At 51.3% G+C, this 25,403-nt stretch overlaps 1 protein-coding gene across 3 annotated transcripts in view; it reads left to right on the top strand.

Moving 5' to 3' along the window:
• Positions 1–774: 774 nt before the first annotated feature.
• The window catches only part of LARP1 (La ribonucleoprotein 1, translational regulator), a 45,850-nt gene continuing 21,221 nt past the window's right edge, over positions 775–25,403 (top strand). For 2 of the 3 annotated variants that reach the window (XM_065029716.1, XM_065029715.1), the window contains exons 1-2: positions 775–1,259; positions 16,542–16,568. In XM_065029716.1, the coding sequence (XP_064885788.1) occupies positions 908–1,259; positions 16,542–16,568 (379 nt within the window). In that variant the 5' untranslated portion in view covers positions 775–907. The remainder of the gene's footprint in view (positions 1,260–16,541; positions 16,569–25,403) is intronic. The other variant, XM_065029717.1, reaches the window with a different exon arrangement.

The raw sequence follows: 25,403 nt of genomic DNA, 5'->3' as shown, positions 1-25,403 counted from the left end.
GCACAGACACTTCCCTTCCTCCCCCCATGCCCATGAATTTATTTGCTAACACTTAAAACTCTGCCACCTTCTTCAACCAGCGATGGGTTGTGCTCCCCACCCAAGGACCCGCTCCTAGAGAGGCGAAGGCGTGAGCCTGGCTGGCACAGAATACCGGCTGGGTATTCCGCCAGGCCAGCTGCCGGCTCTGCTGGAGTTATATATAAACTTCCTTTTGGAATTTTACTGGCCGAATTCTGAAATGTAGTTGGGATGTGGCACATGCTGGCGCTCCCTGAGGCTGGGTACCGAGGGATGCCGGGAGCAGAGCTGGTCCCAGCGGATCTTCCCTGACAGCCCGAGGCTCCTTCTGGGGATGCGCCAGACCCTGGACGCTCTTGTCCTTGCAAGTGGGGGCGCTGAGCCCGTGTTTGCCTCTCGCACTCTTCTTGTAACAGCTCTAACGCCAACCGACCCCACTCGTGTTTCTGCAGCAGCGTGTCGCTGCTGGCTCAGGGGAGCCGGCAGAGGAACCCCGGGCCGGAGCAAGGCCTCTCCCAGCCGGGAGAGCCGGGGTGAAACCCGGCGGGGTTCTCCGCCAGCGCGGAGGGGCGGCGAAGGGGCCGGTGCCCCCGCCCGCGCGGCTCCTTTAAGGGACACCCCCCCGCCTCCCCGCTCCCGCCCAGCCGGGCGTTGCATCAGGCACGTGCGCGCCGCCGGCCGGCCCGCGGGGGCGCGCCCCGCCCCTCCCCTTACCCGGCTGCGCGCACAGGCGGGCGGGCCGGCGCGGCGCGCGCCCCCGCGGCAGTCGCGTGGTCCCCGCGCGTCTCCATATTGCGGCGGCGGCAGGGGGGGCGGGCAGCGCGGCGGCCGGGGCTCGGGGGCGCCGCGTGCGAGGGGAGTTCCCCGGCGGGGCGGGGGCGCGCAGATGGCGACGCAGGTGGAGGCGCTGCTGCCCGGCGCCCCGCTGCTGGCCGCCGAGGAGCGCGCCCTGGTGCTGAAGCCGCCGCAGGACGGCGGCCGGGAGAAGGGCGAGTCGTCCATGGGCCCCGACGGCGGTCCCGGGGCGCCGCGGCCGCCCAGCGCCAAGCAGCAGAAGGAGGAGAGCAACAACCAGGAGAAGGAGAGCCTGCTGAGGGCGGGCGGCGAGGCGGAGGACGGCGGCGAGGCGGGCGGCGCGGGGCGCCGGGAGTTCATCGAGGCCCCGCCGCCCAAGGTGAACCCCTGGACGAAGAACGCCCCCGCCGCCGCGCCGGCGGTGAACGGGCAGTCGCCTCCAGGTGGGTGCCCGGGGCTTGGAGCGAGGCCGGGGTTGCAGGGGGGGTCGGTTGCGCCGCCGACCGCGCCCCGGCCGGCCGCGCCATGCGGCACGGCGTGGGGACGGCGCCGCGCCTGCGGCCTGCCGGGGAGCGGGGCCGCAGCCGGGGAAGCGGCACGGGGGGAGGCGGTGGGTGTGTGTGAGGCGGGGGGGTGTCGCTGGAAGTAGGAAGCGGCGGTGCCGTCCGTGGCCATGAGGCGGGGAGCGTGTGTGCGGGGGAGGGGAGCGCGGCCCGGCTCAGGCAGCGGCCATGAGGCGGCGGCGCGGGGGGAGGTGACGGGGGCGCTGCGGGCCCGGCGGCGGGCCTGGGCGCGGGGCGCACCGAGGAGCTCGACCCCGGCGCTCGGCGGCCGAAGGCGCTCGGCGGTCGGGCCCTGGCGGCGGGCACGCGGCGGCCGCCCCGCTGCGAGCTGCCCCCCCCGCCGCTCCCAGCATTCCGCCGCAGCGCAGCGCAGGCAACGTGGTCGCTTCCCCGGCCGCCGCCAGCGTGCGGCTTCTCCCGGGAGCGCGGCCCGGCCCCCACCGCTCCCCGCCACCGGCCCCCGGGGGCCCTTCCCCGGCCCGGGGTCTGGCGCTGCCCACGTGTGCGGCGGCGGTGGCGGCTCCCCCGGCGCGCAGGCCGCGTCGCCTTTCTCTGCCGACTCATGGCGGCGGGGCCGGGGGCTGCGGCGTTGGCCGAGCGCGGCTCTGCCCCTGTGCGCCTGGAGCCGTGAGCAGGGCTTGTCAGCGGCGGAGCGTGCTCGGCTGCGGAGGGGGGACCCCAAAAGGGAGCCCCATGGGGAAGCCAAGGGGCAGCGACCAGCGGTAGGAGCGGGCGCTCTGTCCAAGTCGCGTTTGTAACCCACTGCTGTCGTCAGCAAAGGCTGAAACTGCAGAGCACCATTTCCTCGGGAGCTGGGTTAGGTATTGCTTTCACCAGGAGAGCATTGCTCGCCCGTGCTTCACGTGAATTGGTACTAAGTGGAAAACACAGAAGTTTTCACTAAGCGTCTTCTTTGGAAAGACTCGTATTTTTTCAAGCGTGCCTCTGTTAATGCTGGAATCGTACTGCCAGATATGACATCAGATTCCCTATTACTGTATATGCTACTGTTTTGCAATAATTATTATTGCCTAGTGTGATGATTCATCAGAGGTATTGATCTTTAGAAGATGGACAGCTATGCGAATTCCACCTGGAAAGCTGTCATCTTAATGGGGAGTGTAGAGAAGTTAATTGTGCCAGGTAAAAGTCCGTGTTCAGATTGTTTGGTGGTTTGTCATTGTACTCACCAATATAAGCAAAGCTTAACGAAATCCAGGACAGCATTCCTGTCTGCATTTGTCTCTTGAGGTATGACATAAAACTGGTCACATCTCTCCTTTGTGTGAAAGCTGCACCCCATTGCACTGCTTTCTCAGGTAACAGACCCTAGAAATATACCAAAAGATGCAGAACCACAAGATTGAATGTTCCTGTTTGAGACTCATGTCTGAGATGCATCCAGATTCATTCCCAGGCCCATCACTAAGGTGGGTGACTTGTCAAAGCAAGCAGAGATGAGGCGGTCTGCCCAACGCAGGGAGGCTCTTGCAACTCCTGAGATGATTTTTTGAAGGGGAGTTGTGTCAGTAGCCTGTCCACCCTATAGTAGGGTAAGGGAGTAATGCTGAAACACTCCGTATTTTCTTGGACCTGGCACAGTTGTCCTGGTATTCCCGAAGATGTTTAAATAATGGGTTAGGTTAGTGGTGTGTTTTAGGACATTTGGCAGCAGTGACTGGTTCCTGCAGTGCCCCAGACGCTGCCACTTGGCTCTTCTCTCTTGGGACATTGTTTCTTTTGCTGCCTGGTCGTTAGCAGAAGAGAAAACGTGTAAAATAAACACGGCTGGCGAACTCCCACGAGCTGCGGACTGGCAGCCAACCTTGTCCAGTGTCCCTTTGCCCAGGTACCTTCTTGCAGAGTTTGCGGGCTCCTGTTGTGCCTTGGCTGATTTGGGTGGAGGATTTCTTTTAGCAGATGCTTACAAAAAAAGATCTGGAGCATGAGTTTGTGCCAAAGGTGGTGCTGGTCAGGTGAGTTGTTGTGTTGCAGTGACCTCCAGGAGCTCACCTGAGCAAAGGGACTCCTTTGTACACTTGAAGCCGATTGAAAGCTTCTGAACTCTGGAAAGTCACAGCTGAATGTTTTTGGGTTTTCAGCAGAGCTTAGAAAACTGTGGCTTCTGATTCAGCAGTGTTCCCAAAGCAGTGCTTTGTGTTGGAGATACTAAATGTTTCCAGCCTTGACCCTCAGAGAGGAGACCAAGGATCCTAGTGAGGACAGCTCTGTAAAGATAAAGGGATCCCTCTATGACTTGTTTTACAGGCTTTGAAAGCCCTAATTTTTTATAATGATGGTATTAATTACAGGCCTGTACAGCAGATTTAATGGACAAGACCTGCTCCTTAGGTGTTCACCCCTTCTCTCTAATGGTCTGTGTTGGAATTAGTGCTTATAAAAGTAGAGGCATTGAGCTCTGGCCCAGAGAAAACAGAACCACCTTTAATATCTTTGTGAGTTTCTGCTGTGTTGGAATATGGAAGAGCTTAACAAATCCACCTCTGTTTTGAACTGTTTGACTCACTCGTGCTGGGGAAGTTGAATCTATTGGCAGGTTGATGAAGGGACTGAAGAACGGTCTTTTTTTTATGGATTAGGATTTATCTTTAGAAGTGGGTGTCTTTCCTACCTGCTGCAGTGTTTTTATGCTCAAGTTTGGCAGTGAGGTCTGTAATAGGATGTTTGAGCGAATGTTTCTCCTTTTTCAGGAAGGAGTACTATTGAAGCAAAGCTTTTCCTTGCTTCTCAGCCCCTCCTCCTGAAAGCATAATGCCATGGCAGTAAGTAGAGCAATCGTTAAATCGAGGTAGACAACAGCAATACTGCTGGTGCTGTAAGCAGAGGCTGAGGCTCAGCTGGAGTCGCACACCAGAAGATTTTCCCTGGCCACAAGATGTATGTTACATTGCTATTCATGCCCGTTTCAGAATCGGGGTACAAGAGAGCAGAGGGGGGAACCCCTTGAGGTGGCAAGGATTCTACTTGATACTGCTTACTGCTTGTGAGGGATGCTGGCAGAGCTGTTGACGATGCCTCATTTCTGCTGTCTAATGATCTACTAACAAGGTCTGTGTGATTGTCCCCTCGTTGTTATATGTTCTCTTCTATCAATAAACGCAGCCAGCAGCTGGACTGGTGAAGGTGTGATGGTAGCATGTCTGCAGTAACAAAGGAAACATTTTCTGGCAAAAACAGCTTTGCACTTCTGGCTATAAACCAAATTTAAAGTATTTTCTCAAATTTTTTCTATAGAGAAATGTGGCTTGCAGTTAAGGCAGCTTGACCTTCTGGAACACGTTGTACTCCTGCTGCGCCCTGCACCAGGGCTGGTGCTGATGCAAGCGTCGGGGCACAGAGGTGTTAACAGCACCCCATTTTGAAAACCTGCTGGATTTATTTCAAAAAATGTTGCATCAAGGCACTTGGCACTTCTTAATTTTTAAAGCCACTTACATCTTGAAAGTAAGAACATGCAGGCTTTAATGAGCAGCGCTGCAGTTGCTGAGCTTTGCCTGCGCTGACTTTTATGCCAGTTTTCATTCTCCTTGCAGATGCTCAGCCAGGAGCAGGCGGTGTATTTCCTAGTGGAGATGCAGGAGGTGTTTTAATTTGAGTAGAGTTTCTTGCTTGCCGTTTGGCACATGCACTGGGTGGATAGGCAGTACTTTCCAGAAGGCACACCTTCGTTGCTAGCAGCAAGCACCAGGGGTTAGCTGACTATTGTTCAGAGCGAGCGCGTGTTGTTTTATGCCAGAGCAGAGGCTGGGCTGGCTACTGGTACTGGGGAGAAGGCAGGGAACATTCATTAGCTTCTCACCCCTCGCTGACTAACTCCCCATAGGGCTTTCCTTGTAACCAGCCTCCAGTGCAGGAGATAAGATGTACGGGAAGCTTATTTTACCTTTGGCATTTCTTTGTGTTCAGAGTAGACGTGTGCATCTGCCTGCCTGGGTATCCAGCTTGGTACTGCTGCACACACCTATTTCCAAAGTGTTGGGCAATTCTTGCTCTGTCGTGGCATGTAATTGTGGAGCTCTCCTGGCTGTTTGTTGCAACAGAGCTGCTATCGCAGCAAGAGTCCCCCCCCTGCCCCCAGCGTGAGTTTCCTTTCTGAAATACTGTTTTGTTCCGATCCCACAACTCAAGTTTGAGTAACTCTTCCCATCTTGTCAGGAAGGATGAGGATAACTGGAACTCGCTGCTCCAAAAAAAAAAAAAAAGGTGAAGCTTAGTGTATTTGCTCCCCCACATACCTTTGCCCTTCAGCTTTGTGCTGGACCTTTGCCCTGTTCTGCGCTGTTTGTTTCGGGAAGGCTGGGGAATGGGAGCTGACTCACTGGCCCTTGTTGCTGGGCTTCAGTGCTTGCTTCTGCTGCGACCTCTGGTTCCAGATGGCCAGGTCTGAGGTGTTGCTGGAGTATTCTCACCAACCACCTCTTTATCCTCACAACTCTTCTTTTAAGCTGTTTTTTACCTGTGGTGCCATGGGGGTTTCCACCAGGGTTGCATCTGGGATCACTGGATTGGGCAGCAGAAGGACTTGGGTCAGATGTGAAGGCAGATTGATTGCAAAAAAAGCAGGGCTAGGAATGGGGACACTGGGGCTTTCCCTTCCAAATTATGACACCTGATCCTTTCGCTGTGCTGGAATAGTGTGAAATTATCCTCAAGGGGATGCCAAATGGCAGCTTAGATAGAGATAGGTTGCTCTTTGCATACTCAAAACTACTTTGTAATGAATCTGGGACGCCACCTCAGTGATAGTGCTAAGTAAGGAATGGGCATTTTAGTAGAAAGCTGTGCTGTCTAGATCAGGTTGGGTGTTTTAATCTTTGCCATTATTACAGCTGCAAACAGCAAGGGTTTAAAAAAAATAATCTTAATGAAAACTTTGATACACTTGAATACTGCCAGAGGATTGTAGTGTCCTTTATGGCAGTGCGCCTCTCGGAGGAGCTCTGCTCCTATTTCGGTCACCACGTAAGCAGAGGTCTGGTGGCCTTGCTGCGGATCCAGCCAATAACCGATACGAGAGCTGGGAAAGCTTTTTGCTCTGTTCTTCCCGTAAGTCCAGCTGGGAGTGGTGAGCTTTGTTCATTCCCAACCACAATACACATTTACATTATAGTCTTTAAAATGTTATTTATCCTCTGGTCATTTTGACATTGGAACATTTGCTGACTTCCTACCAAGAGCCTAAGTCTCTACACTGCTGGCTCTGTCAAATCCCTGACTTGCTGTGCACACAAGGAGCCCGGGGAAAGCAGTGGTGCAACCTTGGTGATACCTGCTGCGCCCTCTCATGGTGTTAATGCCGTCTGGTTGGAGCTTTGACAGTCATCTCCAGGAGTTGGGTGAAGCTCTGGGGATGCTCTGTGGATCTGTGGTTTCTGGCATGGCCAGTTCTGCATTTGTCCCTTTCTTTGCTTGAGATGGGTCTTCATTCTGCAGGTCCAGGTCCTTGTCAGTGATCTCCGAGGGGAGTTGGGAGACTTCTCCTTGCATCAAAATAACTGGCTAATATGAACATTTAGTGGTAAATGGTACAGGTGCATGAGTTGAGCAGGTCAGAGAAAAAGTAAAAGAAAGGCTTCAAACAAGTTTATGCAGTGCCGTGGGAACTTAAAGAAACTACTTTCATATTTGGACAACAATAAATTTGTGACCATAACAATTGGGAACTGAATTTGACCTCGAATAAATCAATTACCCGATCTTGCGGGCAGAGTGCTGGGTCAGGGTCGGTCTGGATTGCTCTGCTGAAAGGAGAAGTGGCTGTGCACGTGAGAGTCCTGCGACTGTGGGGTAAAAACTGGCATGAGAAATTTGGTGAAAATGGGTTTGTTGGTGGCAATTCTAATACTGTGCAAGATATGTGGTTTTTTGGGAGGGGTTGTGGCACGGGTGGTCAGGTGCCCAGCTTTGGTGTGACACTTGCTATGGATTTTGCCAGGATCAAGAGCACTTCCTGCAGCATTAGAGCCTTGTGTGTGGGAGGTGTTCTGCTGTGATATGCAAGGAGAGGGAGGGAGGGCTGTGAACCTGCATTATCAGTGGTTTATCTTCAGTGTCCTCCTAGAGCAAAGCTGACTTGGGAGCAGCAGCTTGTCTTGATGCTTCCATGTGTTGCAGCACTGTATGGGAATGCACAGCAGGGTTCGATACTCTGCGGTGGTTGTGATTTTATTTTTGGTTTTATTTTTCGATAAAGGAACAAAATGACTCGAAACATGGTCACAAGTTGGAAGGATTGGTAAAGATCTCTGCTGTGGATAGGTTGGAGTTGACTGGGTGTGGGATGTGACCGTGGTGAACATGACCAAGTTGGATGCTCTGGCACGATGGGTCAATTTGAAGCCTGCGTTTACTTTAGAAATGGCTAGTGGAGGTGGCTGTTGGTGTGACTGAGGTCTGACAGTGCCACTCAGTCTGGTTCTGGTGGAATGGAGGTGACACAGGCACCCTTCATTCACTTGATCTAGAAAACAGCACTCTGGTTCCCTCTGGAGTGTGCATGACATGCACAACATGCTGGTGGGTGCAGCTTGCCCTGACCTGCATTCTTGGGGAAATGTGCACGTTTTCTGCCAGGTGCTCCTTCAAGTGGCTGGAAAGGAGTCTGCGACCTGCTGCTTTGGCAGGCAGAGCTGGCCTCGGCCCAGCCGCGGGCCCACACGTGCCTCTGCACTCCTGACTTGCTCCCCAAAGTGGCCCTGGCCCTGGCCGTATGCAGGAGAAGCAGCCCTGCCCCAGGAGGAAGGCGGTGGTGGAGCAGCATCTCTGGTGCTCCTCAACATTGTTTGGTGTCTGTCCGGCTGTGCAGGGAGCGCTTGGTGGTGGTGAGAGCAATAGCCACAGGGGCATTGGGGAGAAAAAAGGGCTTGGATGGGGCTTGTGAACCTCACGTGTCCTTGACACACAAGTCAGAGTTTAACCATGATGGGAACGCCAGACAGGGGGACGGAAACACGCTGCGTGTCCTTCCCGCTGCGTGCTGGAGAAGCTGGGGGGTTGTGTAAGTGCTCAGGTGGGAGCCCAGTGCTGCTCCGCTCTCTCCTGCCCAGGTGTGGGGGTGCTGGGCGGGAGCAGACTCTGTCCTGAGCGCAGTGCTGAGCACGTTTTTCCAGGCGAGCAGCAGCGTGTGCCGAGCTCCCGCAGAGTGACTCTGCAGGGCATGGCTGCGCGCTGGAAGGGATCCACGGCCGGGGGAGGCCGCAGGGGGCCGCTTATCTCTTCTCCTCCTTTCCTGGCAGTCATTTGACTTTTTTGACTCAGCTGCTGGATGCATGCATGGAGAGAATAGGGGGTTTTCGTGGCTGGGGAAGCTAGGTTTTAAGAAGTCTGAGACCCCGAGAAAAGAGGTGAGTTTTTCCTGACTAAATATGTGGGGAAACAAGTATGAAATTGAAAAAGCCACAAAAATGAGGAAAAGGTAGAGTTTTGTTGATGGGAAAGTAAGAGAAAAGGTGGGGGGGGAAATTGGTGTCTTACCTGCCTGGTAACTCACAGGTGCTGCCAGAAGGTAGGTGCATTGCTAAATACTTAACGCTGTCTCTAAGCCGATTATTTGTAATATATATTCAGCCTTCACACTAAATACACTCTGCCTTTTTTTTCTTTATAACTGTGCTTTTGAAAGCTTCTGGTCAGTGGTACAAATGAGTGATTATTAATTTACCAAGTGTTAGTTACTAAACTGTCTGGTTTGTGCACTTAAAAGATGATGAAGCTAGTGATGGAAAGAAATAGAACTTAAGGTTAATAAGCAACACTCAAATGTTTGATAAGCCAACATTCACTTGCAACTATGTGAAATTCATTTCTTCATATTCTCCAAGGTCACATCTTCCATTTTCCTTATTAAATGTTGCAGAAGGAACACTGAGTTTATTCCTGCAAGGCACTTTAGGATTCTTATACAATAAAATACCTTTACTGTAGCCCTTCCAAATAGTCACCAACTTGGCGTAGCTCAGGAGCAGTGTCTGATGTCAGCTCTCCTGGCCTCACAAAACAGACCTGCTGGAAACAAGGACTTGGCCATAATAACAGATCGCTTTGCTCTTGGCCTCATATTGCACGAAAAGAGATAGTTAAAGAAAAGGAGTGACTGAAGCACACTTTGCCCTACCTGAGTAGTTCTACATGGGCTTATGTTGGCAAGTCAGCTACAAGGCTGTGCAAAGGGGCAAGAAAAGGGAAAAACAGAGCGAAGAATTAAGTGTAGAGTGTGATGCCAGTATGAATGATGCAGAGAATTCCATGACTGTACCAGCAGATACTGAAATGTGGAGAAGTGCATCCTTAGAATGTTATTGGGAGGTTTTACTCTGAAACAGGAGTGATAGGATATTTGTGCACAAGATCATGCCCAACAAGACAGATAAGCAAATCATGGAGGTGTCTCTACCATGTGCTTGGATGACAAAGCATGAGGCTTTGGCTGTAATCATATTAAATTTCACTTCCCAGGTTCCAGCTAAACCTTGAGAGCTCAGGGGAGTGCCTTGTATGATCTGACACATCTTCTGAGTGCTCAGAAATAATTTGCCGCTGCAGAGGTTATTGCACTGAGCTGCACAAGAGGGGGACTGTTTTATTTTGGCTTCCCAATCTCAGGTGAACTCTTCTAGCTCCCCTTTTTTAAATCTGAGAATAACAGATGTGGCATTCGAGTGCTGTGCAGGGAGGAATTTGCTGCAAGTGACCCATGTTTTTAAAATGTAAAATTAAACTTGTAACTACAACTGGGAAGATGGTTTGGAAGAGATGTGGCAGATTACAGGCAGACAACCCTCTTAACTTCGGTTGGAGCTGGAATCTGAGTTGATCTAATTAACAGCAGAGAAGTGGAACCAAGCAAGCATGGAGCTTGGAGGGTGATTGGAAAAGCTGCATGTTTGATTAAAACCAACCAGATAGCCTGGACCAGAGGGGGGAGTGTCTCAGACTGTGAGTCTGATGATTTCTAATTCAGTTAAGAGACTTAATTATGCTGTCTTCACTGTGCTGTCTTGTGTATCCTGCAGACCCCCTGCTTGGCCCTCTGCCCTGAGCTGGAGAGTGCCTTGCAGTTTTCAGTTCCTGGGGTTTTCACAGGCATTTATGACATCCCTGCCTGATGTTACTGGGCATACTCATGATACTGATGCTTTTGAGGGGGTGGAGGGGATCCTTTTTCATGGAGAGGCTGGATTTCTCGCTAGACTAATGGATTCTCCTCTATAGGGAGGAGAATGTGTCTTTCTCACTGCTTATTGAGCTGTCCTGAGGCAAAGCTTTGCTGTGGTATCTGAGGCTGCCCTGCCCTTGATGTCCACACGGAAAAGCGTGTGGCAGAGCAGCATGCAATAACCCTGTCAAAGGGAAACCCCATCCGCAATCTGTTTCCACAGCCTGGGACCCAGTTGGCTTCTTGGCTGCACTGAAATGGTTCCTATAGTTCAACAAGAGTCTCTGAGACATGTTAGTTTTGCTCGATCATGCCTGAAATTTCGCTACCTGTTCCATGTCCAGTAGCTTAAAGAAGAATTTGGGGAGGGTGACTGTGGTCATTGGGCTCAGACTCGTGTAGGGTCAGTCTCCTGGAAGGCTGGAGACTTCAAGCGGTGTCATTTCAGGCTTACTGGTGATTAAGGGATGTGAGGCAGAGAGCTGCGTCACTAGGAATGGTAATCAAGGACCTCTAAGGTGCCTTTTACTTTCTCTCCAGCTTTTTGTCTGGTATGTGAACAGGAGCATTAGGACTCATGCTTGGAGCACCAGCACTTTGCTGATTCTCTGTTTTGGAGATGAGGGGGGAAGGGGTTAATGGGAGAAAACACCCAGTGTTTGTTCTCTCCAGTGCAAGCACTGATAAGTGGATGGGAGAAAAAACAGCTGTGACCTTACAGTTATTCCTTGTGTGCCTGCACATATGTGAGCGTTGGATTTGCAGGACTGTCTGGACTGCTCTTGTTTTTTCTGGTCAGGCTGACCAGATGCATTCCTCAGAACCCCATTGGCATCTCTGGTACTTGGAGAAGACACCTGGACTCTCACCCAAGCAGATTTCTGAAAGGTGCTTTTTCTGGGCACAGTGCTGGTCCCACTGGTCACCCTGGGTTCAGCCAGAGGTGCAGCCCTGCCCTGGCAGCTCTGTTCCCCTTCTGTCTGGAGCATCAGCTTTAAGGTACTAATTTAGTCTAGTACGGTGGTGTGAGGTTGAAGCTAGGGAGCTATCTCAGACACACAATGCTCTGGTTTTGCAGAAGGGGATTTTTTTCCAGGGGAGTTCCTCTTGCAGCTCCGTGAGGCTGGAAGTCTTCATCCCTTTTCAAGTATGTGAAGTCAGCAGGGACACCCCAGCTGAGCTTCCCAAAACTCACAGCCATTTATACACTGAAAACCTCTTTCAAAAATTTGTTTCCATGGGGTTTGTGGGAAATCAATGTCAGAGCTCACACTGGCTGCAGTTCTTCAGCAGGTGGAGGTCGTGGGGGTGTCTGAGAAGAAACCAAGCCTCTCCTCTGGATGGAGAGCAGAAAACCACTTTCTGGAGGTCTAGATACGCTTTCAGAGAAATGGATTTGGGAGCTGATAAATGCTTCTCTAGCTGTTTATCTTTTTCTTGCACAGGCCTTGTTGGTGTCTTAAGACCTAAACAGCATCAGGTTAAGGTTGGTCCATCTGGATTTGATCTTTTACCCATCTCAAGCTTCAGCTTCTCTTTGAGGAGGCGAAGATACTTCTTACAATAGCCAGGTGTTGTTAAGAGGCATGGGAGGTGTTTGCCCAGACCTGGCAGCTGGGGAGGGTTGGGAAGATCTGGATGGCGGAGAGCCGGACCCTCCCTGAGCCTGCTTGGCAGGTAGTGAAGGAAGGGAGCAGGAAGCAACCAAGATCTCAGGAGGGACATGATTGGCCATGCTAATCTTTGGGTTTGGGGTTTCTTGCTTTGCTACTTTTTCCTAGTAGACCTCACCCCCTTCTCCATGGAGTGTTGCTTTGAAGAGGCTTGTAATCGTCTTGGAAACTTGTGCAGGCACTACCTTGGCCTCTGAGGGGGAGCCAGGTGATACAGATTTGAGCTGAAAAGTTGCTCGATGATGCAGAAGAAATTGAGGCAGCATTGGTCTCTTTGCAGCGAACACCAGACTATGTAATTTGGACCTTTTCCCTGCCTGTGTTGTTTGCAATGGGAGGATTGTGGTCATAGCCAGAGGAGCAGAACTGAATTGTCCCTGCTGGGTGGCAGGTCAGGTTAGGAGAGATCCCCAGAAATCCTCCTGTCTACCAGCACTTCCCTTCCCCGCCCCTCTCTGGGGCAGCCAGTGCAGCCCTGCAGCTTTCGAGTCACCGTGACCAAGTTCTGGTCACGTCTTTGCTGCTGAGTCCCCATGTGACCTTGGCAAGGTCTTTTTTTGCTGACATCCAAGTCTTTTGTCTGAAAAATGTGGAGTATGATTTAGTTTCGACTTCATGGTTTGAACACCAGAACAGATGAGCTGGTGTCTTCCTGTGACAGTGTGAATGGGCCCAGTGTCCTGCTGGGAGCAGCCAAGGAACGTGTGATCATATCTGCCGGTACCTGTGCATGCAGAGGAGCAGCCCTCACCCAGCACACCGGTGCAGTGGCACCAGTCGGTGTGCTTTGTTGACAGGCAGGTGACATAAAGCACGCTGAGGTTGTTTTTTCCCAGTCTGGAGAGCAGAAAGGTAACTGTGCGGATGGAGGTTCGCAGAGAGCTGGTTCTCGCTGTCGCTGCCCGCGGCCGTGCTGCCCCTCTTGGCAGTTGGGGCTGCGGGTTGCTGTAATAACGAGTCAGTGTTTCTCTTGCGTCAGGGCTAATGAGCTGCTGTTCAGCCGCTGCCTCTGGCCCTGCTGGGAGGAAGCAGTGTCTGTGGCAGAAGAGGGGTGCTGGTGGCAGAGGGGCTGGGGACGGGTAGCGGGTGGCAGAGGTTCCTCCCGGCTGTAGCTCCTGAGCAGGGAAAAGACAGGCATCCTGTGTGGTGTTTGGATTCGACACTGAAGCCTGAATGGTGGAGGAGCCCAGTTAGCAGCGTGATTCTGCGGTGAGCGGAGGGGCAGCAGAGGGGAGATGTGCACTCAGAAGTGGGGTAGCCTTTCTGGACCTGTCCCAGATACCTGAATAGCAGCAATGGCCAGAGAGCCCCTGGGGGTGGTGTATGTGTGTGGATGCATCAGCTTCTCTCTCTAAATGCCCCATTTTAGCATACAGTCTCCTACTGCATTTAAAAATACCATCAGGCAAAAATTGGGATTCTGTATCCACCGCTCAGCATCACCTCAAGTAACAAGGGCTGCCCTCAATTTGGTTAGTTCTCCTGGGCTTTTTGTGCAGCGACTCCGGTTATTGGTGTTCAGAGCAAGCACCTCTGTAGTGCGTCTGCACCCTTGCGTGACAGTTCTGAAGGGACATTCCGAAAGGGACGTTCCATGCCTGTCCTGATATCCTGCCAGCTGCAGCATGTGCCCTTGACCTCTCCTGCTTGCTCCTTCCTCCGCCTCTCTTTGCTGATAACAGGGAGATGCATGAAACGTGGTTTCCACTGAGATGTTGTAGGCTGTGTGGATAATGTGCAGAGCTGAGGAACATAGTAAAGGGCTTGGGGAAATACCTGGATTGGCAGAGACTGCCGCTATGATGAAGCGATCACTGGTTCCTGGGGTGATTATAATACCTCTGGTTAGGCATCAAGTCTTTCTGGTTTTGGGCCCATGCAAGTGTCCACATGCAAGACAAGGAGGGAAATGTGAGACCACAGGGCCCAAATTTCATGGGTCTTGCTTGTGTCACGATATTGGTATTTCTTAACTTATTCCTGTTTGGCTGCATAGGAGCCATTATATTTAGTCTGTGGGTCCTTCGTGTTTGATTTTTAACCTCTGGAGCGCTGGGAAGGCAGCTGACCTGGCCCTGCAGCCTCCATCCTGCAGTGAGCTAGATGGGCTCCTTGGAGAGCAGCCCTGGGGGTTTATCTTTGACCTGCTGGCCACATGCGTTTCTGTCTCCTTTCCACCACGGCTTTCATGGGAAAAGAAGGCACTGCCTGATTTAGACTTCTCTTGGGCACCTCAGGTGCTGCCCTTAATTGGCAGGCTAATTTCTAATCTGGTCACTGGTGCTTGCAAGGGTAGAAGGCATCTCTAGTGCTGGACGAGGCAGTTGGACATGTAGCAGTGAGATGAGCCTTGAGGGAACACAAGCTTGGAGTTGCAGTGGTGGAATGACTGGTAGGAGACGCCTGCGGTTGCTACCTGGTTTGGTGGCAATTGTGGTTTCTAGAAGTGGGTAACCTGGACTTCTTGTGGACGGCTGGTTGTGCTGACGGCTGGCCAGGCTGTGGTGTGCATTTGATGAAGAGTTGGTTGGACATCCCAGTAGAAACGCAAACTGGAGAGGCTGCATCCGGCAGGGGCATAGCAAGGGGAATGGTTGCCAAGGCCTGTAGTTCTTTACTGGCACAAAGGAATTCCTTTTCTCAGCCATATTATTATTATTGTGTTTTATTTTAGTTTTTTTTTGTAATAGCTGATACAGCTAGCTGATCCAAACTGGTGGGATACTGGTGCTTCCACCTTGTTCTCTGTGGAGAGGCTGTCTAGGAGTTGCCCGTGTAGGGAAATGCAGAAACTGCATCTTGTTTGAGACCCGTTAAATCACATACAGGGTGTTTCTACTCACTGTTGCAGGAGCCTGACCTCGTCAGCAACCACCCACAGAAGTACAGGATCTTTAGATGTGCTTGGGTGATGTGCTGGTGGAGGTTTGCAGTAGAACATGCAGTCTGCAAGGGATCCACACTGGTACTTGGAGGCTTTTCTGAATGTGTTGGATTTTCCCTGAGATGATGCCTTCAAGATGGCCACAGACCATAACCTTGCGTAACAGTGGGAGGAGATTTGATTTATTTTTAATTTGTTCATTTGCTTCTACTGCTTATATGTGGGATGAGGGCATCCCTGCCTGAGGATGCCTTGAATGTGGTGCACTGTCAAACATAGATAAATAGGACCTCTTTGGTAGAGATGTGATTTTGCTATTTCTGTGTTGGTTGAGCTCAGGCCAGAGAGCATTGCCCTGTCCGAGGGATAGTCCATGCTGCAGCTCTTGTGGCTTTTCAGCTGAATGTGTGTTTTGGGGAGCTGATAAGCAGAAGCCAGGGGCTTGCCCCTACCCTGGGAGGAGCTTGCCTTGCCAGCAGCCTCCCTTCCTGTTCTTCCAAGTTTCAAGAAGAAAACATATAGTATTGCTCTTCCAGAAGTACTGTTTTCATAGCTTCTTGGGGAGCCTTTATCAACAGGGTTTCTCCACACATGCTGTTGTGCGTGCTCCTCAAACGAATCTTTCATCTGATCCTTCCCAGCTACTTCAGTGAATGTCCTCCCAGCAACAAACAGGGTCCATCAGGAGAAGAACCTGTAGCTTTGACTGGGGAGGACCTGGGGGGTGGGGAGGCTGAGTGGTCTGTTTTGGGATCTGAAATCCCCCGACTGCAGCAGCTCTGTGTGATGGGCTGTGCTCACTGGCAGAGCCCCCTGAGATGGGAGGGCGAAGGGTTCCCCTGGGCTGAGGGGTGATGTGCCAAGGCACCAGCTGCCTGTTTGGTGGTGAGCGCGTTCTTCTGGCTGCCTGTTCTCTGGAATAGGTGCTGTGTTGGAGCTGGGCACAGCTGTTGAGGTCCCTTGTGGTGGCAAAAACCAAGAACCGTTGGGGAAATGCTCATTTTGCTTTTGCCTTTGGCTGCCACCTGCGTTCCCCAGCTGGTCACGACATTAGATGTTCTCTGTGCCGGTTTCCAGTTGATAATGCTGGCTGGGGGAGTGTTGGGATGCCAGCAACTAAACTTGTGTGGAGCTTTGTGCATCTCACAAGCTTTTTATTCCTCACCACTGTCTGTTAGAAGCCAATGTAGAAGGTTATTTATAAGAGTAATATATTCAGTGACACACAGACTCTTTTGAAGTCTTTCTCACAACAAGTGGTTGAATCAAGGTGGGTTCCAAGCTGGATTGATGTTTAACTAGGAATACTAAGAAAATGCTTCCTCTGTTTAGCTAAAGCAAACAAATTGAGAGGAGAGACCTTTTAAATACGATTTGTGCTCCAGGTACAACCAATACTGATTATTTTTTTTTCTTTTTTTCTTTCACAGATATATTTCCACCTGATGGCCAGTCTGGTATGTATTAATTAAAAACTGAGTTCTTCAAATCTCCCTCTCCCATGCCTTCCCCGCACTTCTGTTTCTGCAGAGTCAGTGCTAATCAGATGTATAAGACTGGTACAGGAATATGCAACAGATATTGATTACAAACAAACAAATGCCTCAAAGAAAACCCAAACAAAAAAAGCCCCTCTAATGTATGACTATCCCTGCATGGTAGTAACATGTTTTATGCTTTCATATAGTGCTGTCTGTGGCTGTTGGAAGGTTACTTTCCTCCCATACACTGTAGCATGGCAGATTTGGGTGGCCAGGGTGAAAGATTTTAGCAACTCGTCACACATAACTGAAAACATCGATGTGTCAAGATGCGAATATAACTCAGAATTGCCGCTGTTAGTCTGTATGTTAGTTGTGTTCAGCTTGATGTGTCTATGAATCTGAGGATGTATATTTGAACTTGCAATACCTTGAAAAGATGCAGACTTGCCCCTTGGCTTGTTCAGTCTGTGTGTTGCTGCTGAGCATCACTGTTAACCACTGCAGTACATGCTGCGTTGCCATCAGCATGAGACCGATGAAGAATTCCTGGCCCCAGTGGTATGTGCAGCCATGCCAGGAGGGACCCTGCAGAAACTACTCTGCATGGAGATCCTTGAATCAGAAATGGGATGGAGTTTTTAAGATAGGTGTTGATTAGCTCAATCCTTGCCTTTCTCAGACAGCTGGGAGCTCTTCATCCAGGTTGATGTTGTCAAACTGCTGAGATTGAAGGAAAGGTTTGTTGTACCTGGTGATACCAAGACCAGTCATTAAGATGCTGTTGTCTCAGAGCTGCTGTGCCTTGTGGAGATGTCCTGTAGCAGAGGCACAGGGAATGGGGATCTGTGCCTGGCTTGGCCTTGTGTGACCTCAGACATGTCACTATGTCCGGACACCTCCTGTCCGTGTCTTTTGCTTTGCCTGGGATCATGTTTCCTCGGTTCACGTGACAGTGTGAGGATAAATCGCTGCTGATCGTGGAGGCATCGCTTGATCAGGATTTGGAAGTACAGAAGTCAGCTCTGTTGTCTTAAAGCTGATTTCAGTAAAAAATAACTCGCTGATTTTGAGTGGTCTGGTGTAACATTGGAGGCAGTGTAACTTGACTTCATGGACTGAACAGGCTTCTGGAAGTCGTGTGTGTTTCCAGAGCTCTAGGCAGCTAACGAGTCTGTGGTACATAACTAGATCTGCCTAAGCGTTGCAGAAGATGCCTCTATAAGTGTTGGAGAAGTAACCCAAGTAGTAACCCAACCCATTTGTAGGTCGTTCATGTTTTTCTTGCTTTCAGAACATGTGTGAGGGTAAAATATTAAGACTGAATTTGAAGAAGCAAAGGTGTCTTTGCATCGGTTGAGTACAACAGGTGTGAAATCAGGTTGGGGCAATGAATGCATAGAAAAGTTTCTGCTATTTAGAGGGTTTTTCTTCTTCCTTCCCCTCATAAGAGGCTTTCTCTCCCCTGCTGAAGATCTGCCTTCATCAGGTGTTGAGTTTTGGCTGCCCATGCTGCAGACTCAGAGATGTCCTCTAGTTGGCACAACTCCATCCTCTGCTCTCCAGCTGGTTGGAGACCTTCACAGCTGTCTCCAGGGTGGGGCATGAGTGTGTGTCTGCAGCAGATGATAGCATTTCACTAAGTGCATGTTACATGTCAATAGTGTTCAGAAAACATTGTCTACAGAACATAGTTTGTTTTGTTTTTACAATTTTACTATTTTGAAGAAGAGAAGTGAAAACTTAAACAGGATTCCTCTTATTGGTAGCTGCATAGGACGCTGCACATTCCTCCTTTCTCATGCCCTCTCAAGAAAAGCCTTAGAGCTGGTGCTGTGCTTTTTCTTCCTGTGCACTGAGCTTCTCTGGCAGCCCTGATCTGAAAGCATGGTGAAGTCTGAAGACAGAGGCAGCGTTGCTGGTGGGGACAGCAGACTTGTGTGGAGCATACGTGCTCCTGGCATCAGCTGTTGTGCACTCCTGGGGCTGTTGGGTTCAACCCCCTCACCGCCCTTGCATTGCTGAGGTTGTTTAACAAGTTAATTTGCTCAAGTCTGTTACTGCAAAATCACTAGGACTCCAGTATCTATGTCAGTGACTATTCTTTAAGGTTGATCTTGGAAGGCCAGGCTGAGTCTATGTGGCTGGTTTCCCCTCTTGATGCGAAGTCCGTTGGTGTTCTGCCCGAGGAAGCAGCTTAGTGATGGAGGATGCTGAGTTGCAGTAAGAGTTGTCTTGCATGGGTGGGGAGCCTGAGCCAAGAATCAGCCATTTTGTAGGCACAGCAGCTGTAGTGTGCCCCAAAGCGTGTTCCTGCTTGTTAGCGTATGGATTCTGGAGGCATTCTGCCCTCAGCTTGGTGTCATGTGCAAGTGCTGTGGAGGTGGAAGGGCACCAGTGTTTGCATCCTGATTGCCTAACAGCTGCTTTCAGAGAGAGGTGACTCACTTTCCTTCTGTCTAGCACCGTGGTTGCTCTCTCTCTCTCTCCTCTCCCAAACCCAGCAGCTGGGTTTGGGCATCTGTAGGTTGCTTTTCACAAGAAGACACTTCAAACCTTGTGAACTGGAGCTCAAAGCTGAGATTTCAACACCCCTGACAAGATGCTGCATGGTAGCAGAGCGGAGGGACGGACGTTCCTCACTTCTGCTGTTCGAGGAGAGCTGTGAGCGCTGTGGATGCATTGGCTGTGAACCCCCAATCCCTCTGGGAGGCTGCGGGTGCTGCCCACCTCCCGGGACTTGCTGCACACAGGGTGGTGGAGTTTGCTGCCTGCCTTGCTACCTTTGCTTGTTTTAAACTGATGTGCTGGCTTTGTGCGCTGTTCCTGTGCCCTCCTGGCATTGTGTGCTGCAGCCAGCCCTCCTCCTCTCAGTGGTGGAGCGGCCCAGGCATTTTAGTCTCACCTCTGGGTGATTTAATTGCTTTTCTCTGCACATCTGTAATGCTGCTGTGCTGCTGTTGACGTGCAGAGACCAGAGCTGATTGTGAGGTGTGGTTGTGGATGTGCTGGTCTTCAACACAGCAGCAAGTGATGCTCTGTCTGGGTCTCACTACTCCTGATGATTTTTTTATTTATTATTTTTTTTAAATCTGCTGCTGCACTGTGAGCTGGTAATTTTGGAGAATTGTCAGCAGTTGCTGAAATAGCTTTCTTAAGTCGTAAATGCCACTTTGAATTAAGCACTATGAAGTTTTCCACAAAGGGATGTGGGTGATGCTCCCGCTGCAAGGAAGTGGTTTTTAATCCTTTATAAAGAAAAGGGGGTGAGATGGCTCTTTAAACTAGGAGGGAATGTGCTGTGTTCCTCTCTTTTGTAGCTGGGTATTCCTGACTCCTTTGGGAAGGATCACTCTGATTAGGGTGTTTTTAATGAGAAGGGAGGCAGCCACCTGTAGCACTGGAATTACCTGGATCGGAGAGAGTGGTTTATGCAGCAGGATCCATGTGATTGTGGACCCAGGAAGGAAGTCGACAGCATTTGTTACATCAAAGTTATTTAGAAAAATCTTGATTTTTTTTCATTACATCTCCCTTAAAGTGGGGGGCATAAGAGAGCTTGGAGAGCATGCCCTGAAATCAGCTTGGCTGAGGTACAGTAATCCTTATGTAGCAGAAAGAAAAAGCCTTTCTGCCTGTTTTCAGAGATTGCCAGGGTGTTCAGCTGCCCTGTTGTTGTCACAGTTTTAATGCTCTGGATTTGCCCACGGGAGGAAGCCCCCATACCTGTGCTTAGTTTAATCCAGGTGGTTACAGGACTGTAGAATTTCTTCGGCTTATTTCTGGAGATACCCTGCGTAGAGGGTGGCCTAGGTCTGCCTTCCCTAAATTTCTGGGAGTGTTTGTTGCACCTGCTCTTATCACCAAATCACCATTGCTTTCCCCCACCCCAGAAGATGGAGCTGGATTTCTGCCTGATGGTGCCTTTGTCTTCCGCGGCCTCGCAAGCTGAGCTGCCGCTCAGTCTCATTTTGTTCCAGACAGTTGGGGAGGCAGGTTTGCAGCTCCCAGGGTGAGGTCTGGTGGCCACTGCCCAGGGGACATGCTGGTCCTGCAGAGAGATCTCTCTAGAAGAAGCCAAAATAGGGTACAGGAATCACAGCATGATGTTATTTAAATTACCTCACAGTCTCCTTTCTAGAAACCTAGTCTCTGGCTTTCTTTTTTGAGGTGATAGGTTTTCTAGGGGCACGTTTAGTGCGGAGTTTACACTTTTGCCATGTACAGCCCTGGCACGGGCAGTAGGAGCTGTGCGGTCCCCTCTGACACAGTGCGAACGTGTGGAGCTGGAGGGTCTGGTGGCAGGTGCTTGGCTCTCAGTTCTGTCTCTCCATTGTTAAATATTTACAGTGAGATGTACCAGATGCTTCACAGGAAGGGGTTTGTAAGCTTCCAAATGCCCAGATGCAACTGCAGAAAAGGCTCATGGCCATTAAAGGGATCACATCGGTGCCACACCCTGGTTTCGGCGGGGATGCGGAGGCCTCTTCTCACTCTTGCTACAGGCACTGCTGGTTCTGCTGTCTCATCAGATGCAGCGGGATGCGAGCAGAGAGCACCCCTCTGCTGATGACAAGAGATTAATGATGTCTGGTCCTCAGGCTTTTTTTTTTCCTCTCGTTTGAAGCTCTTCCACTGCAGTGGGAGGGGGAGATGCTGATGCTCTTGGATTTTGTTGCCGCACACCTTTTTTTTTCCGGGACCTTCTCTCTCTGGTGGTGGCACATGTGTGTGACCACTGCACGACTGCCTTGTCTCGCTCTCTGTCTGTCTCGTTTGCCCAGCCGCCATAGGGAGGGGTGGTCAGATGCAACAAAGTCCCATTGCCAGCCCAGGGCTTGTAGAGGTGGGCAGCCGCAGCATCGCTGCTGAATGCCACCCCTGCACTGGTCACACTGGTCAGGTTCCTAGTGTGCCTCCTGCTTTCAAGATAAGGCCCAGGACCTTGGGCTGGGCCCTGTTTATTGCTCTTGGTGCTTATCAGCTTTCACCACTGACAAGGTGACCTGCTGTGCAGCACCAAGGATGGGGAGGGACAGTTCCCCGGCTTGAGCTGTGTGCTGGTCTGGCACCCCCAGGACAGCCCGTGCATGTGTGTGCACACAGGGCTTGCTCCTGTGCCCAGCGTCCCCATGTTGGGGTTACAGCCCCTGCCTGGATGAGGGACTCCCCGGGTACTGTGGAACTAGGATCTCCAGAGGTGGCAGGTCGGCTCCTCCAAGGGGGGGCCAGAGAGGGGCGGGCTCACTAGGTCATCGTTTTTCCAACTAAATATAGTTGCCCGTGCTTTCATAAGGCCAGGATTTTTGCATCACGTGATTGTCTTATCCCTCCCAGCCGGCAGTCGGTCAGAGTAGGGGATCGTGTGTCTGAATGGGTAATAATTAACTGTTAACTAGCTTTTCATTAGAGCCTGGCAGAACAGGCAGAGCGGTACAGCAGAAGTAAGCAGGAGTGGAGGAAACTGCCCCTGGTCCCTCCTGGAGGGTGGACACCCCCCTTTAATTTGCAAATAAGTTGCCCCCAAAGGTGAGTGGGTTGGGTGGTTTGGGGGGGGGGTGGTGGTGGTTTTCCCCCCGCCTCTGTGTTTTATAAGGAGTCTTGAGTCTTGCTGTGCCTTGTGTGTCTGTCTTTGCTCTTCTGTAGCTCCTGCTCATGTCACCCCTCCTTCTCCCACACACTGTTTTTTTTTTAGGTCATGAACTATGAGCTGGTCTCTGAGCTGGCTTGGAGGAGAACAGCTGCATCAATTCATACCTTTTCTCAGAGGTCTCAGCCAGCCTGTGATGGGCTGATGCAGTGTTTGCCCCAGAGCACCGCTGGCTTTTCCAGCCTCTCTTCCTCAACCATTTAAATTGATGGGGTGTTTGTAGGTGTCCTCAGAGGCTTTTCTGTGTCCCATGATGGCAGAGGAACTGCTGGCTAAATGCTCTGCTGGCTGGAGGCTTGTCTGCAGCAGAGGAGCTGGGTCAGACAGTGGTGCTGGAGGAGCCTCTCCTGTGGGGTGATGGGATGATGGGTGCCCTTCTCCCTGCTCAGGGAGAGCAGGGTGGCTCAGCAACTGGGGGAGCCTGAGCCAGCCCAGCTCCCTCGTTTTGTGACACTCTCTGGAGTCCCATCAGCCAGGTGACCTTGGCCCATTGTGGTGCCTCCCGTGATCTGGGAGCCACCAGCTGTCCCAGCAGAGACCTCTTAGTTTAGGGCTCAGTTTTCCTTAGAAAGCTGTGCAGGGGCTTGGTTCCTGTGCCATCTCGTCCTGCATGAGCCTGGCGTCTTGGGGATCGGTGTGGTGGTGTGAGCGTGGATCGTATGTCAAAAGTTTCCTAGAAATCCTCTTCAGGGAAGAGCATAGCTTGAAAAGGCGTTGGAAAGATGTCACTCGCCCTTGAGAGAGTTCATTTGCTACCTTTAATAGTAACTGTCTGTGCCAGGAAGAATCTACGGTGCTTTCGCTGACGCTGTTAACGTTAGAAATGCCTGTTGGCGTTTCCTAACCTGCTCCTTCTGGAGTGTAGCTTGGCCACAAGATGAAGCATTTCTGTCTTGGACTGGGAGGCTGCAGAGATGATGGTTTTGCATCTTTGGTAAGTCCAGACCCTTCCTGCCCTTGTCTGCCCTAGAAATAGAAGTCAGACCCTGCAAATAACTTGTGTGTCCAGAGCTTGTAACAGTTATGTGCGTTTGAAAAGCAGTGCTGATTGTGTGTACTGTATTACAGGGCTGTGTTACACCTGGTGCCCCTGCGTGCTCTGAAGGTGTCTGTGCAGTTTTGTGCTGTCTGCTGCTGGCAGAGGCATGCTCTGCAAGTGTCTTGAGCTGCTTTACCTGCCCCTGCTTGGGATCTTTTTGGGAGTATCAGCTGAGGGATGGGAGAGCTTGAAGAACTGGAATGTAACTCAAGTGCTCACACTCAGCAGTGATTGTTCTGCCCCAGCACGCTGTGTCGAACCTGCCTGTACCCACCGCCTCTCTCCCTGCACTTTTCCAGAGCAAACTCCAAGCTCTCGGAGCCTGTCTAGGACACCCAGGTGGGAGTGTTCTCATGCTCTTGGTGGAGCTGTCAGATGCCCTTTTTGAAGTTATTTTTAGCGAGTGATCTTTGCAGCAGTTGCAGAGCTTACATTGCAGAGAAGTGTAGGCAGCTCCCTGCTTCCTCTGCTGTTACAGTAGGGCTTGTAAGGTGGAGCTGTCTGCTGGGAGCTGCAGAAAATTGCTTGCAAGACTTTAAGCTGTGGTGCCTGCAGCTTGTCTCTTGCTCCTGCTGAACAGGCTTCCCACGTGCTTTACAAGCCTGAATCCCACTCAGCCGTGCAGCTTAAGGATCCGGTCTTCTGCTTCATCCTGACCTTGCCTGTTCTACTGCAGTTTTTATTGCATGTACAGGAAACTTCTGATATTGCAGAGTTGTTGCAAATATCTCTTAACCTTTGTAAACAAGGCCAGATGCTGTGCTGACAGCTGGGAGCTGCATGACTCTGCTGCAAGCGGTGGGGCCAGCTGTGGTTCTCCCAGTCCCCAGGAGCGGGTGGGAGCCCCTGTGGTGAAGACACAGACTTCTTTTATGCTGGAAGATGTCCTTGTGATAGCATCTCATTTAAAGCTGTTGGAGACCCCCATCCAGTACTCCCTTGATGTCCCCCTCCATGTGTGCACCTCCAGCTGTGCCTGCGATTTGGCAGGAGGTAGTGCCATACAGAAAATATTGCAAACCTAAGCAAGGTGCAGTCTGTGTGCCCAGTTCGCCCTGACCCTTGCTGGTTTTGTGTACTGTATGATGTCTTCAGCAAAATGTGAGCATGCCAAACTGTCAGTGCTATAAATCTCAGGCTTTTTCTCTTGTGGATGAAGCTGCAGAGACAAGCATTTTCGATCTCAGTTTGGCATTATGTGACATACGGCTGAGGCTGGTGCGGGAGCAGCTCCTTGGGAGATGAGCAGAGGTGGAAGCAGCTGCTGGGTCTCTGGGGTATCTGCACCTCACTCTGCCCATGGGTGCTGCCAAATTGCTCCCTGGGGAGTCTGAGGTCCCCTCCCATCTGTCTGTGCTTCCCGGCCCCTGTACAGTAAGTGTGTGTTGCCCACTGCTGCTGTCCTGCTGATGAGGAAAACGTGGTGTTGGTGGGCATGAAGCTCACCAGCTATGTCCTCTGGCTTGGTCATGCTCAGGCTCCAACTCCACGTCATGGAGTTGGAGTGGATGGGCAGTGTTAAGTACTATGGGAGAGCCTCTGAATCAGTGTTTTGTCCCTGCTGCTGTGTGGATCAGGTCACTGTGGGAGAGAGCCTGCTCACAGCCTGGAGGAAGGACAGGCACAGGGTTGGTGTCCTGAGTTTCCCATGTTGGTGACGTGAAGATACACTTTTGTGCAACTGTTTTCTCTTGGCTCCCAAGGTCTCTTTTGGGGCCAGCAGGGGCATTCTTGCAGCCACGGGGGGTGGGGAGGTCCTGGCAGGCTTGGCTGTGGCTGCCTGCCTGCTGGGTCCCTCTTTCACATGTGAACTGCTTTTCAGGTTGGTGCTGTCCCACCACATCTCTCCTGTGTGTAGGGACTCTCCTGCCCTCTTGGAAAGACTCTGAAGGAGCTGGTAATCTCCAGAGGAAGCAGCTAATCCCCAGTCTGATTTTTCTCTGCCTGGCCAACAAGCATGTATATACAAATAGTGTAAGCGAGTAGTAGTCTTCTTTAGTGTAAGCTGTCTAATGGTTTCTGTCTTTACTCTTCTCAGAAGTTGTCATACCCAGGTGTGCATTGTTTTCTCGGGAGGATAATGCAGCACCTTTTCCTTGCGGTGTCATTTTGACTGGGGCAC

The sequence above is a fragment of the Columba livia genome, chromosome 14, assembly GCF_036013475.1.
Source record: "Columba livia isolate bColLiv1 breed racing homer chromosome 14, bColLiv1.pat.W.v2, whole genome shotgun sequence".
Classification (NCBI taxonomy): domain Eukaryota; kingdom Metazoa; phylum Chordata; class Aves; order Columbiformes; family Columbidae; genus Columba; species Columba livia.
This window is presented reverse-complemented; position numbering and strand designations above follow the sequence as displayed.